Source organism: Durio zibethinus, chromosome 6, assembly GCF_047325235.1.
Source record: "Durio zibethinus cultivar Kanyao isolate XHJ-2024 chromosome 6, ASM4732523v1, whole genome shotgun sequence".
NCBI lineage: Eukaryota > Viridiplantae > Streptophyta > Magnoliopsida > Malvales > Malvaceae > Durio > Durio zibethinus.
In genome coordinates, this window is record NC_143167.1 from 2,687,041 (window position 1) to 2,699,557 (window position 12,517).

At 36.0% G+C, this 12,517-nt stretch overlaps 3 protein-coding genes across 8 annotated transcripts; 1 reads left to right on the forward strand and 2 right to left on the reverse strand.

The window, feature by feature from the left end:
• The first annotated feature begins 611 nt into the window (after window positions 1-611).
• On the forward strand, window positions 612-1,510 carry LOC111285845 (uncharacterized). Its single transcript, XM_022875477.2, has one exon. It carries the CDS (start codon window positions 851-853, stop codon window positions 1,331-1,333), a length of 483 nt encoding a protein of 160 aa, XP_022731212.1. The 5' UTR covers window positions 612-850; the 3' UTR covers window positions 1,334-1,510.
• Window positions 1,511-1,585: 75 nt separating this feature from the next.
• HDS (4-hydroxy-3-methylbut-2-enyl diphosphate synthase) lies at window positions 1,586-8,090 on the reverse strand. Of its 5 annotated transcripts, none has more exons than XM_022875466.2 (20): window positions 8,012-8,090; window positions 7,273-7,504; window positions 6,764-6,921; window positions 6,343-6,449; window positions 6,144-6,244; window positions 5,985-6,061; window positions 5,704-5,823; window positions 5,385-5,615; window positions 4,938-5,054; window positions 4,765-4,839; window positions 4,602-4,679; window positions 4,469-4,528; window positions 4,321-4,383; window positions 4,033-4,177; window positions 3,796-3,934; window positions 2,703-2,780; window positions 2,460-2,619; window positions 2,255-2,353; window positions 2,043-2,147; window positions 1,586-1,942 (listed from the first exon to the last, which is right to left on the reverse strand). In XM_022875466.2, exons 2-20 carry the CDS (start codon window positions 7,478-7,480, stop codon window positions 1,841-1,843), a joined length of 2,223 nt encoding a protein of 740 aa, XP_022731201.2. In that variant the 5' UTR covers window positions 7,481-7,504; window positions 8,012-8,090; the 3' UTR covers window positions 1,586-1,840. The 5 variants fall into 5 exon arrangements, with proteins under 5 accessions (XP_022731201.2, XP_022731204.2, XP_089617934.1 ...); XM_022875469.2 differs by having other exon boundaries at window positions 7,273-7,509; XM_089761808.1 differs by having other exon boundaries at window positions 7,273-7,509; window positions 7,841-8,090.
• A 1,370-nt stretch (window positions 8,091-9,460) lies between these two features.
• LOC111285177 (DHBP synthase RibB-like alpha/beta domain-containing protein) lies at window positions 9,461-12,139 on the reverse strand. 2 transcript variants are annotated; one of them, XM_022874474.2, is made up of 5 exons: window positions 11,981-12,139; window positions 11,377-11,611; window positions 10,370-10,545; window positions 9,954-10,245; window positions 9,461-9,718 (listed from the first exon to the last, which is right to left on the reverse strand). In XM_022874474.2, the coding sequence occupies exons 1-5, from the start codon at window positions 12,042-12,044 to the stop codon at window positions 9,652-9,654; spliced, it is 834 nt and encodes a 277-aa protein (XP_022730209.1). In that variant the 5' UTR covers window positions 12,045-12,139; the 3' UTR covers window positions 9,461-9,651. The 2 variants fall into 2 exon arrangements, with proteins under 2 accessions (XP_022730209.1, XP_022730210.1); XM_022874475.2 differs by having other exon boundaries at window positions 11,956-12,103.
• Window positions 12,140-12,517: the final 378 nt, after the last annotated feature.

Consider the following 12,517-nt stretch of genomic DNA (forward strand, 5'->3'; position numbering starts at 1 on the left):
ATGGAAAACCAAACGAGTCGGTGGGTACTTTTTTCCGTATGTAAGGTAAATGGGTCTAAATCATTAATTTTTTAAATAACTAAAATTAAAACATTATTTTTTAATACCTAAAATTATTAGAAATTGAATTATAATAATGAAATCAAAAGCAATAAAAATTAATTAATGAATCAAATAAATGTAAAATTTAAAAAAATTAAAATTAAAATTTTATATTGATCAATCTAACCGACACAAAAATCAAAACAACATAGTATTACCATTGTATCAATTTTTTTCAAAATCAATACATACTTATCAATATTAATAACAATGGGTGACATTTAAAAATTTAAAATTTAAAATTTATTTTTTTCCTATTTACATATAGAACTTTCTTTAAATTTTTTCCTCATCACATCTTTAATTAAACACAATCAAAATCAAAGAAAATGACATTCGTCTTGCAATTTTTGTTCTTATGGCTTAATAGCATATTCAATCACTTTCCTTTTCTTTGATCTCTTATTAAATTCATATATTCTCCCTTTACTTAATCGTCAAGTTCCTTAATTCCCTCATCAAATCCTTATATAAAAAAAACCTTATTAACGTATTTTTCTTCATTTTCAATTTACTGAATTTTAAAATTTATCAGTGGTGGTTTCCGTTGCTACTCTCTCTACGTCCGTCTGACGTTTACAGTACATTATTTAACCCCCCCCCCCCTAAATTTCCGTTCCACTAGATCTACCCCTTTTTATTAATTTTTTTTCCCTTAAATTCCGCTTCAAAAGTCTCATTCATTTTGAAACTTCCTTTACTTCTCTCAAATCTCCAAAATTTATGAACATTTTTCTGATCTACTGAAATGGAAAAACTTGGATTTCTTACTATTGTTTTGTTCTTAGTTCTTGAACTCACCTTCGCTGCCGATTCGCCGGCGCCCGCCCCGTCATTCGGTGCAGACTCGTCACCGCAACTAGCTCCTACTCCGGTGAGTGGATCTCAAGACTCTGCACCAGCAATCTCACCGGTGACGTCCGCTTCGCCTCCGGCGCCAATGGCGCCGTCTCCATCAGATCTGGCTCAAGGAAAGTCATCACCGGCGAGTTCTCCTGCACCTTCACCGGATGATGTGAGCGATATCAACCACAGCAACATCAATGCAGAAGGTAACGAAGAGAAAAGCGATGGTGACGGAGGAATGAGCGGAGGGAAAAAGGCGGGAATCGCGGTGGCAGTGGTGGCAGCGGCGTGTTTGGTTGGCTTCGGTGGATTGGTTTACAAGAAGAGACAAGATAATATCAGAAGATCTCAGTATGGAAACGCCGCCAGAAGAGAAATTCTGTGAAGAAGACGAGACGATTGCAGATTTTAAAAAAATGATTAGAAGAGGTTATATTCAAATTTATTATCACTTGCATTTGATTTTATTTTGTTATAGTAATGATTAGTTGACGATTTCGAAGTTCATTATTTCTATGTTTCTTTTTTTAATATTTTAACTTTCTGAGAAAATCTTTTACTTTCTTTTTAAGATTAACGTCATCAATAAATCATTACGAATTTGAGCTGAACGAATACATTGATTGAGCCATCGTGGTTGAAATTGAAGTCGTTTCATACTTGCTATATATTTTATGTTCAGGGGAACAATACTACGTAGAACTCACTCTGTATTTGTAAATATTAATGTGTTATACAACATAATGCAATTTCCGTGTAGCTAGGCCTTCATCTTTACCAATATGATCTTCTACTGCCGTGATGCACTGTATGTGGGATTGCGATATTGAGAGTACCACCGGTAAACGAGGATGGGAAATGTGATTCCCCTGGCCGGCGCCGCAAACTACGCTTATTCTTCGGCAGGAGGGTCTACCCAGCGACCGTGATCTTTTATTAATTGGATCAGAGCATCGGTTGCATGCTCCATTGCAATTCCACGCTTCACAACATTCTGAAAGAGAGTCCACATACCAGTTAGGTACACAATATGTTAATCAAGGAAAACAGTTATTTGCATGCATTGGATTTGAAAGAATGAAATGCTATAGTACCTTGCCAACATAGAGGTCAATTTTTCCAGGAGCACCACCCACATATCCAAAATCAGCATCAGCCATTTCCCCTGGACCGTTGACGATGCAACCCATAATTGCAATCTGGCAGAGAAAAGAAATTAAATTATTAATCTGGAGATTTAAAATAAAACAATGATTAACTCAAGTATCATTCAATGTCAGACGGGGCAAAGAAGATAGGTAGTTACCGAAACACCAGGCAAGTGTGATGTCTTTTCTCGTATTTGTGCACTTATTTCTTGGAGGTCAAATAAAGTTCTGCCACAAGACGGGCATGAAACATACTCCTGCGACCAGAATTTCACACAAGTTAGAAATAACTCTGAAGATTGTTGCTGCTTTGCAATATTTTGAAGTTCACTTTTTTTTTCCCTTCAAAGATAAGATTCATACTGTCTTGGTATTCCTCATTCTACAACCCTGTAGTAAGTTGAAAGAAGTATTTCTGAGGAAATCAAAATCTTGGTCGGGGGCTTCTAACAAGACACCATCTCCAAGTCCGTCCACCAGAAGGGCTCCGGCATTGGTGCCAGCATTAATCACCAAGTCATCCCTGCGTGTTGAGAAAAATATTATAAACCAAAACTAATCATACCTTGCACCTCAATCAAAAAGCACCATGGGGCTTTTAGGTACCTGTGAATCCCGTTTGGAAACTGAACATGGTGGATTACAGGGACATTCAGAGCATTCTCTGACAAACACTCAAATAACCTGTGGCAGCATAATGTTCAAATATCAGAGACCAAGAATGGTAGGCAATGGGTGGCAAAACTGTACAAGTAGAGAAAGTGAAATGATAAAACAAGCATAACCAAAATAGAGAGAGACAACTCGTAACTAGGGTGGGCAAAATCACCCGAACCCGTCGGGTTTCGACCCGACCCGACCCCTTAGGGTCGGTTTTTTTTTTTTGAAAATCGGGTATCGGGTCGGGTAGGGTCGGGTAGAGTCAAAAAAATTTCGGGGTCGGGTCGGGGTCGGGTTTTAAGCAAACCCGACCCTACCCGACCCGATATATATAAAAAATTTATTTTTTTAATTATTTTTTAAATTTTACATTTAATTATATATATTTTTATATATATTTAATTTTATATTTATATTTAAAATAATATTTTATTAATTTCGGGTCGGGTCGGGTCGGATTTGATTTTATACACTGTCGGGTCGGGTCGGGTTCGGGTATTAAAAATAAAAAAATTTTCGGGTCGGGTACGGGTACGGGTATTGTATATTTAAAATCGGGTCGGGTTCGGGGCGAGCAAAAACCCGCCCCGACCCGACCCGTTGCCATCCCTGCTCGTAACTTGCTTCCTTGGTCACATTTAATCATGTATTGGTCTCAGCAACCAGATCTGGATTCGGACTTCAGTTGGCATGCTTAATGATACTTGTTATGGGTCATAAGAGAGGCAATGGCAGATAATTGCATGAGAAAATTACTCTATCTATTTCATGATTAATGCGAGCAAATGTGCTTATTATGCCCTTGTCATCATATAAATTTTTATTTCAAAGTGGCTTGAGTCAAGCTCTCTTCCAACTAGCAAAACATGACACCCAACAAATGTCTTTTACCGGTAATTCCGCAATGAATTAACAGATTGACTTTGAACAAGCCACCTAACTCCCTTAGTTTATGAATCACTCGACCTTGACCTTCAACTAGCCACTTAACACCTTTGATCTTATGAGAGATAGCAAATTCAAGTCATTAGCATATTACCTCCTTGCTGCATGCACTCTCCCAATTTTATCTTCATTGTAAGGTATACTATGAAGAAGCATTGTAGCATCAATGTCTTTGAGGATTTCCAGCTCTTCATAGGGCTCATCACCACGTAGAGATACAACCAAGCGTGTACCTGCAAGGTAACGAATTGATATCATATGAGCAAAGAAGAATAAACAAGGATAACCATCCATATGTTAAGAATTCAATATTAAAAATAAGCTGCAGCACCTTCCGGCAAAAGTTTGTAAGCTCCAGTTGATAGTTCCTTGAGGTTTACCAGAGCCATAGCATTAGGCAATGGCTTTGTTAGCTGCTCTGATAAAGGAGTTATGACCCCCATGCTTATGTCTATCAACCTTTTAAGAGCCAGCCGCTGGTTATAACACAAGGAACAGTACCAATCATTTCCATTTTTGCGGTGAAGAGAGATACAGAAAGGACAAGAGATGAGCATGAGGGAGGGAGTCAGAGACTTCTTTCCCCAAGGAAACTAAGCAAAAGAAGTCGGATTCTTACAGCCTCACTGTCATCTACTGGTGGAAGCTCCCTCAATATGATTGAGTCCACTGTTGCCAAGTCCTACCTCAACATATGACAATTCAACTGTGATGAAAGCCAATATAATGTAGCCAAATTTATATGAGTAAATGAACCAAGAGTAGACCTTAAATGGCATGCCAACAACCAGCTTTGCTGCAAGTGACCTGTACAAGAGTTCCGGGGCCTGCAGAGGTGAGGAAGGAATTAATAAAATTTTACCCATCTCACCAAAGAAATCAAGGAAGTCTAGAAGTTACCTTCAACTGATCCAAGGAAACGGACATAAGAACAGAGCCATCACGATGCAAAACACCTCTATAATCCACCTCTTCACCCTAAAAAAAAAAAAAATTCTCCATTTAAAATAGTACAGGGCACAGGTACAACTAACACTATGTTACTGAGACATTTATGGCTAACCTCCTTTTGTGTTGGCAATTGACCAGATCGACGCTGGAAATCAAAGTAATGTCTGTGCTTTTCCTCGAATGGTGCCTGACGAAAATTTGAGTTTGAGATAGAAAAGGTTCTCAAAATGACAGAATTGAAGTGTGAAACATGTTGTCTAATTCCTTAAAGTTGTAGAATCCTACCACCCCTTGCTGGAGTTGAGCAGCTCTCACACCAAGGTTAGCCATCCTTCTGCAGGGATCTATCTCCTCCTCTGGAGGCTCTGTAAGTGAAACCCTGATTGTGTCACCTAAACCATCCTGCAAGTCAGTAGAGTTCCAAAGCACTCTGGTTATTACATATTTTGCATATGTAATTTATGGCTACAAACTTTTAAGAGAAATTACACATAAGGGAAACCAATTTGACCAATTCCCTGCCAATTTTTACGAACTTGCAGTTTCTGGCTCATAGAACCCCATAATCAGATTTTTTTTTTTCAATTCGGAAACTTGTTATCAACAAATGAGCCAGAGTTGTCAAATACATTTTTGAAATTACCATAGATGTGGAGCATTGTGTGACCATGGCAAGAAAACTTTGAATGGTCATTGCTTCTACTGATTATGCTATTTATATCATGGAGGTACCTGAAGGAGGGTCCCAATGCCAATTGCAGATTTCATCCTCCCATCCTCACCTTCTCCAGCTTCGGTGACTCCCAAGTGTAACGGATAATCCCATCCATGAACATACATTTCAGCCACAAGCAGACGGTAAGCCTGGACCATGACAACTGGATTGCTCGCTTTCATTGAAAAGACAAAGTTATGGTAGTCTAACTTTCTGCATATCCTAGCAAACTCAAATGCAGATTCCACCTGTTTGACAAAAACCAATTAATGGGATGCATAGGAAGAGAAAATGCACTTGAAAACTGTTAGGCAGTAAGAGAAGATATATGTTCACCATTCCCCTAGGAGAATCCCCATAGTAGCTCATTATACGGTCAGAAAGGCTCCCATGGTTGGTGCCAATACGCATCGCCCTTCCATACTTCTTACATTTTTCAACCAATGGAGTAAAAACCTGTTGTAGTACATTGTTGGGAAAAATCAATATGCATAATGAAACTGATACGTGCATAAAGAATCTGACTGCGAGATGTTAGATACTATTGGTCTTAATAAGCTTCACCCAAATCCTGCTGGATAATGCATGATTGAAATCTAAAAGAAGAGTGGTTTCACCTCCTCAATATGCTCAAGTTCTTTCTGATATTCCTCATCTGTATATTCTATTTGCTCAAACTGAGCCCGTCTATCAGCTGCAATTAACCACCTTTTTGGATTCAGAATAGCTGAAATCAAAATCTAAAAACACAAATGAACATACAGCAAATCACTTACCAAAATTTCCTGGGTTGACTCGAATTTTGTCAAAGCACTCAGCAACTCTCAATGCAACTGAAGGAGCAAAATGGATATCTGCCACCAGAGGAATATTATAACTGCACTAATAAAAAGTTAGTGACATGATTAATTTACATATTACATATGTGACTGAAAATTCAAGTGCTAAATAGTTCCTATAAAGAATCAGACGTACTTTTTCTGTACCAAAGAGTTTTTTATTTCAAAACATGCATCTGCCTCTCTCTTCCCTTGAACAGTTATCCGGACAATATCCGCTCCCTTGTCTGCTATTCTCATTACCTATGAAAAGAAGCAGTAGCTAATTTCATAAGACTAATTCATAGCATCATTGTACACATGTTAGAACATTAGTTATCAACTAAAAGCTTAGAGCTCCTCTAAAAACTCCAAAGACTAATACAATTATAACATTGGTTAGGAGATGTAAACATTGGGATACCTTAAGAAAAAAAACAACATCACATTCTACGCATCTGAACATGCACTAGATATTCATGTACCTTGCCGGTCCTTATGACCAGACAATGCAGGAAGAGAGCCCAAACCCATTATTTGAACAGAATAAAGCTTAAGCACATGGGAGAAGTTGATACCTGCTCCACTGTTCCAGCAACATCCTTTGTGTCAGTTGTAGTCATTGTTTGAATCCTTATAGGATGCTCGCTACCAAGAGCCACATTTCCAACCATTACTGTCCGTGTTTTTCTCCTGACAGTTTTGTTTAAGGATTCACAATACTTTTGCCTGGGAACTAAATTAAAACAATTAATCAGAGAAAATGGAACTGATACCGTCACCTTAACTCATAGGAGGTTCCTTAGTAAACAAATGGACATAGAAGTAACCGGAACACTGAATCCCAATAAACCAAGTTGAATCAAACAAGTACTTAGCTTAACTGAAAAATGAAAATTAACTTGCACTTGGTATAGCTAAATGATATGGGAAACTAGGCTGAATTCATCATGATTCGGAAAGACCCTCTTTTCAACTAAGTTTATCACATTAGTTTATCTAAAGATCAACACAAAATTCAAGAAATAGCATACAAATCCAAAATTCAATTTCTTTTGTTTACTTTTCCTTTGTTTGAGCTTTCTACCTAACAGAGGACTCCCTTCTGATGCAGGCTGAAGTTCAGCAATATCCGGACCGGGATTCTGATTCCTAATCACTGAGATTCTGGTTCTACCAGACTTAGTTCTCTTAAAATCACAAACTCTCACAAAATCCACACTTTTTGCAAATCCTAAGCTTGAGTCCCTGCTCTTCAAACCTGGAAAAGAAGCTGGTACAGCTCCAGTCGCCATTTCCACACAGCACAAAGCCTTCACCTTTACTGTCCAATGATACAAAACTCAATTAATCAAACCAACGCACAATTTTATGGCTAAAAAAATGGGGCAAATTAACAATTTTTCTTTTTAAATTCTTTTAACCCAAAACTGAAAATTTAAAGGCATGCAAGATTGTTTGGTTCAAAAGAATCAAAATTTTCATTCTATTACCAACAAAAACAGCTGAAAATTACTTCAAAAAACTCTCATTTAATCACCTTTTTCATCAATCAGACCGTACTAGCTCTATTATTAGCATGATCATCAACTCAACATAGAAAAAAAAGAAAGTTTTACACCCCAAAAAAAATTCTTTAAAGGGCAAAAATCGACCTTAAAAAGAACAACTTTTTGACTGTATCAACCTTTGAAAAAGTGGGGTTTTTTTTTTCTTCTTCAAACTGACTTTTTTTTTCTATAAGCAAAATTTTCCCCCAAAAAGTAATTAAAAAAGAAGAGCTTTTTAAAGATAGCTATTGAACTAGAAACTGGACTTATGGTTACCTTATGCAGAGGTTTCGACTTAAAAGAGAGAATTGCAAACTGATGAATGGAAAGGTCTGGAGAAGAAAAAATTGGTGGTGGGAACTTTTTGCAAGGATTTTCAGAATAAATAGGTGAATTTTGAATTATCTGAGAAATTATGTAGAAGAAAAAAAAAAAGATGGGAAGTGGGAACAAGACAAATATTTTTTGAGCATCTGTTTCTCTTGGCCATGAAAATATGCACTGCTGAAAAAGAAATGGCTATTAGTCTTTTTTGCCCTTTGTGTTTTCAAATATTCTTCTTAAGTCCCTGATATTTATTCTTTCCAATTTTTTATTTTTAAGAAAGTTTACATTTTTGCATGTTTAATTAATATTATCCAATATAAATTTTAAGATTTATAAGTATTTTGTGAAATTTTGGATAGGTTTTTAATATACGGTTTTTTTAAGAAAAAAGAAAATATTTAAAAATTCACTTAAATACCATATTAGTTTTCAAGGAAAGTTGTAATAAGAATTTTCTTTTCAATTATATTAATGAAAAATTATGGAAAGAATCTCCCATAAGGAAATGCCTTTTTGGCCTCACATTTTTCTTAGGAAAATTAAATAGAGTTAGGAAACTTAACTTTATCTTTTATCAAAATTAAAAAACTAAATTGAAAAATTTAATTTAGTTAGTTAATACAATTTTTTTAAGTGACATTTAATAATGATAAGGTTCAAATTTTAATATTTACATCTTTTATCTTAATTAGTGACTAAATTTAGATAATTATAACTTGATAGCTTTATTATTTATATTTTCAAATAGACCCTTAAAAAAACTTAAAATTATAGTAGTCTAATGTAAATAAAAAACAAAGGAAAGACAAAGATTGACTTATCCTAGCCCAACTTCACAATTAGGCCATAATACAAGGAATTAACTGCAAAATTCCCAAGGTACAGTGACGAATCATTAGAATTAGGCGGCGAGAAACTTGGTAACAATTAGGAATCTAACATAGGCAACTCTAGGATATTCAGTCACAGGAAGTTAATTACTCCCACGTGGCTCCTTGGGATTGGTGCGTGGAACAATAAACAGTGTTCCCTATCTCCTTGATTAAAAGGACGTAGGTTTTCAGGATTTTCAACAAAAACACTTCGTTAGGTTCCCACGAAATTCACGATCCAATGTTTCGTTAGAACACGTGAATTACGAGTTTGGCAAGTTGCTGTCCATGTAGAATTCTAGATTGATATGACTTCCTCTACATTTCCTGTCAACAGAATACATGTTTTTCATGATTTTGTTGCTTTGGGGTTGGAGAGTGCAAACAAAAGATGTTAGCCCCTTCCTCATTTGCATAAATTGACAGTTTAACACAGCATATAATGTAATTTAAGCAGATAATGAACAAGGTTTGAGATTTTGAAGTTTAAAAAAAAAAAAAAAAAACCCACACCGCCATTTCATGATTTAGTGTAAAACCTGTTCTTTTAACTATCCACTCAAATTCATATCCAGGATTGTGTCTAGTGGAACCTGATAAATACAACTCAAGAATATGTTTTGATGACAGTAATACAATGACCACAGGATCACTTCTCTGTCTCCTGTGCCCAGAAAGAATAATTTTTTTCCGTATAACAACCATCGGGTTTCATCTTCAACCACTTGCTGCCTCTTCAAGAAGAGAATACTTTTCAAGGATTGTAACAGTTTCTTCCTTGGCACTGGAAATACATGGGAAAACATATATATGTAAATCCGTCTAGGCCTAGAAATTTGGCAATAACAACTTTAAATGGTAAGAATGAATGAATGAATGAATATATGATGAAACATATATTATATGTTAAAGGCAGTTCCTTGAAGTGGAATTATATTCTTCATAAGCCAAAGTTATGTTGAGCATTCACTAACATTACAATAAGATTATGAAAGTGTTTGACTCAATTATATCCTTACCTTCCAGGTCTAAGAATCCTGTACTTTCCAGGCTTCGTAAGGTCCACAACTGTTGATCCTGCACGACCTGCCGGAAGCACACCACCATCATAAACATATGTGCAGTGTTCCCACAGGCTCTCAAAATCCTTGATGCTCACACTACTTGGCTGTCCACTTAGGTTAGCACTTGTAAGAGCCAGTGCACCTTCTGCACCACGGGAAATAATCCTAATGAAGTCAGAGTCAGGCACTCGCACTCCTATACTATCTAATCCTGGGTTCAAGGACTTCTCAAGGATGCTTGATTCACCTGAAAAACATAAACCACAATTATATTTTAGCCACAAACATCTTATGTTTGAGTTTGACAACCACAGTGATAAACTGATAGGTGGCAACTAATTCCTTCTTTTTTCGTCAGCAAAAACACAAACCTCGCCCTAGTATAACAGTAACAGGTCCTGGCAGGAGAGAATCGAGTAAGCCATCAGGTAAATGGTCTGTGATAGCAAAGCGCTTTATGTTGGGCACATCACCAACACAGATCGCAAGAGGACTGGTATGCTTGCGGCCTTTGATCTCATAAATCCTATTTACTGCTTCTGAAGAACTGCATGAGTGTTCCCATTAAAGGAAGTAGTAAAACTCTAGATGAAGCAAAATAAAGTTTGCTGATATTTAAAGGCTGAGTAATCATTCCAAACCATTCAGTAGAAATAAATTATTTAACACAATGATAAAATAATGGAAGACATTTAGTGGAAATTTTAGAACAACCTTTCATGGTCTTGATGCTCATATTGTGAAATCATTGAACAATGATTCTGATATAACAATTTCATTGAGAACAGATTCTCCAAGAAAGTTTAGATAAATTCCAGTAACTCCAGAGAACAATATGAACTCTAAAAGTATAACTTTGCTTTCTCAAATGATTAAGTTTTCACCCACTAATAGCTGAAATTCTCAATTCATAAAACTCGACGTTCATATTTTGTGCTTTTAATCCGTTTTATTTGTATTCATCCAAGGATAACTCTTCAGAAAACACTAAGCTAAAAACAAAAAGGAAGAAAGAATAACTATTCTCCTCACTCCATACCTCTGTTTCCCTTTCTCTCCTTCAACCATAAGATTGATCTGAGCAATTTAGCTACTTAGCTCCCTATTTTCTCTCCTATTGATCACCCAATATAGCATAAAAGCTGGCTTAAGAAGTTAAAAGTTTGAATTAATAAATTAATTCTTGCCTTTAACTCCAGCACAAAAAAACATATGTATCCTTCACTCGACCATTTCCTTCCTTTACGTAGTTGGAATTGCAAATTATCGAATAGCTAAAAGCACAGAAAAGAAGAAGTATAGCTAACAAGTCACATTTACATTTTACACATTTTTTGCATCTAAGAAACGAGGGAAAGTAGATGAAGCAGGCAGATACCAAGCATCACAAGCAAATCCATAAAGTGTATCGGTGGGCACTGCAATAACTTTCCCAACTTTGAGAGCTTCAATGGCTTCATCAGCATAGAATTCTGTAGCAGGGTGAACCAACCCCAACTTGCTTTCAACACCCACCTCGTATTTTTCCACATTCGTAGCCATTTTCTTCAAAAAACCACTTTGAAATCTCCTCTTTTGACGTAAAAATGGCAGAAACCCCAACTTGGGCACCCCTAAAAGATATCATCCAACGCTTTAAGATGCCTTTTTAAGCTCAAAAATGAAACAGCGACATGAACAAAAGGAATAGGAAAAACATTATATAAGAAACACTAAAAACCAAGAGAACTTTAACCGGGGCGTCATACTCAGCCTACATTCAGCAAAAAATGGAACCTTTACAGGAAAAAAGAAAAAAAATTGCAGTCCCAAATCATCCATTTTCAGAACCCACCAATGGTTCTATTCAAAGAAGCCCCTTAATTAAAAATAAAATCAATCAAATGTCACTTTACACAGAAAAATACTGAAAAAAAATGGGGGGGGGGGGAAGAGAGAAAATAAGGAAGAGACTAACGATTAAGTTGTGGATTAAAGAGCACCTCGGAGAGGAACACGAGTGCTGAAAAGAGGCAGCTTTACTGCAAATCTTGTGGAAAGGTTCATAATTTTGCAGGAGAATTGTTCTGCTTAGAGTTCCTGTTCCTTTGTAAGTACAAAGTGTTCAGTTCTGTTCTGTAATCTGGAGTTTATGTCCGAACGTTATGCGACACTGCACACCAATATGCCCTAGTCAACGGAAAAACATCACGTGCTAATCACATGATTGAAATGACTCAAAACTTCTAAGCTCTAATTAAGCACGAAAGAGTAATTAAAACAAATTTAATCAAGGCATAATCAACAATGCAAGTACTTTAATTCCATGGGATAATCTTTTAGTTGATATATTTCATAGAAGTATTTAAAATTTTTATTTAAAATTTCAAATATTAATTTTATTTTATTTATAAATTTTTTATAATTATAAATTTATGACTTACGTTTATAAATTATTTATTTTACATTTATAATTTATTATATCGTTTCAACACCATCGATCAAGAGTTTTTATGCATCTTACATCTTTAATGATATAA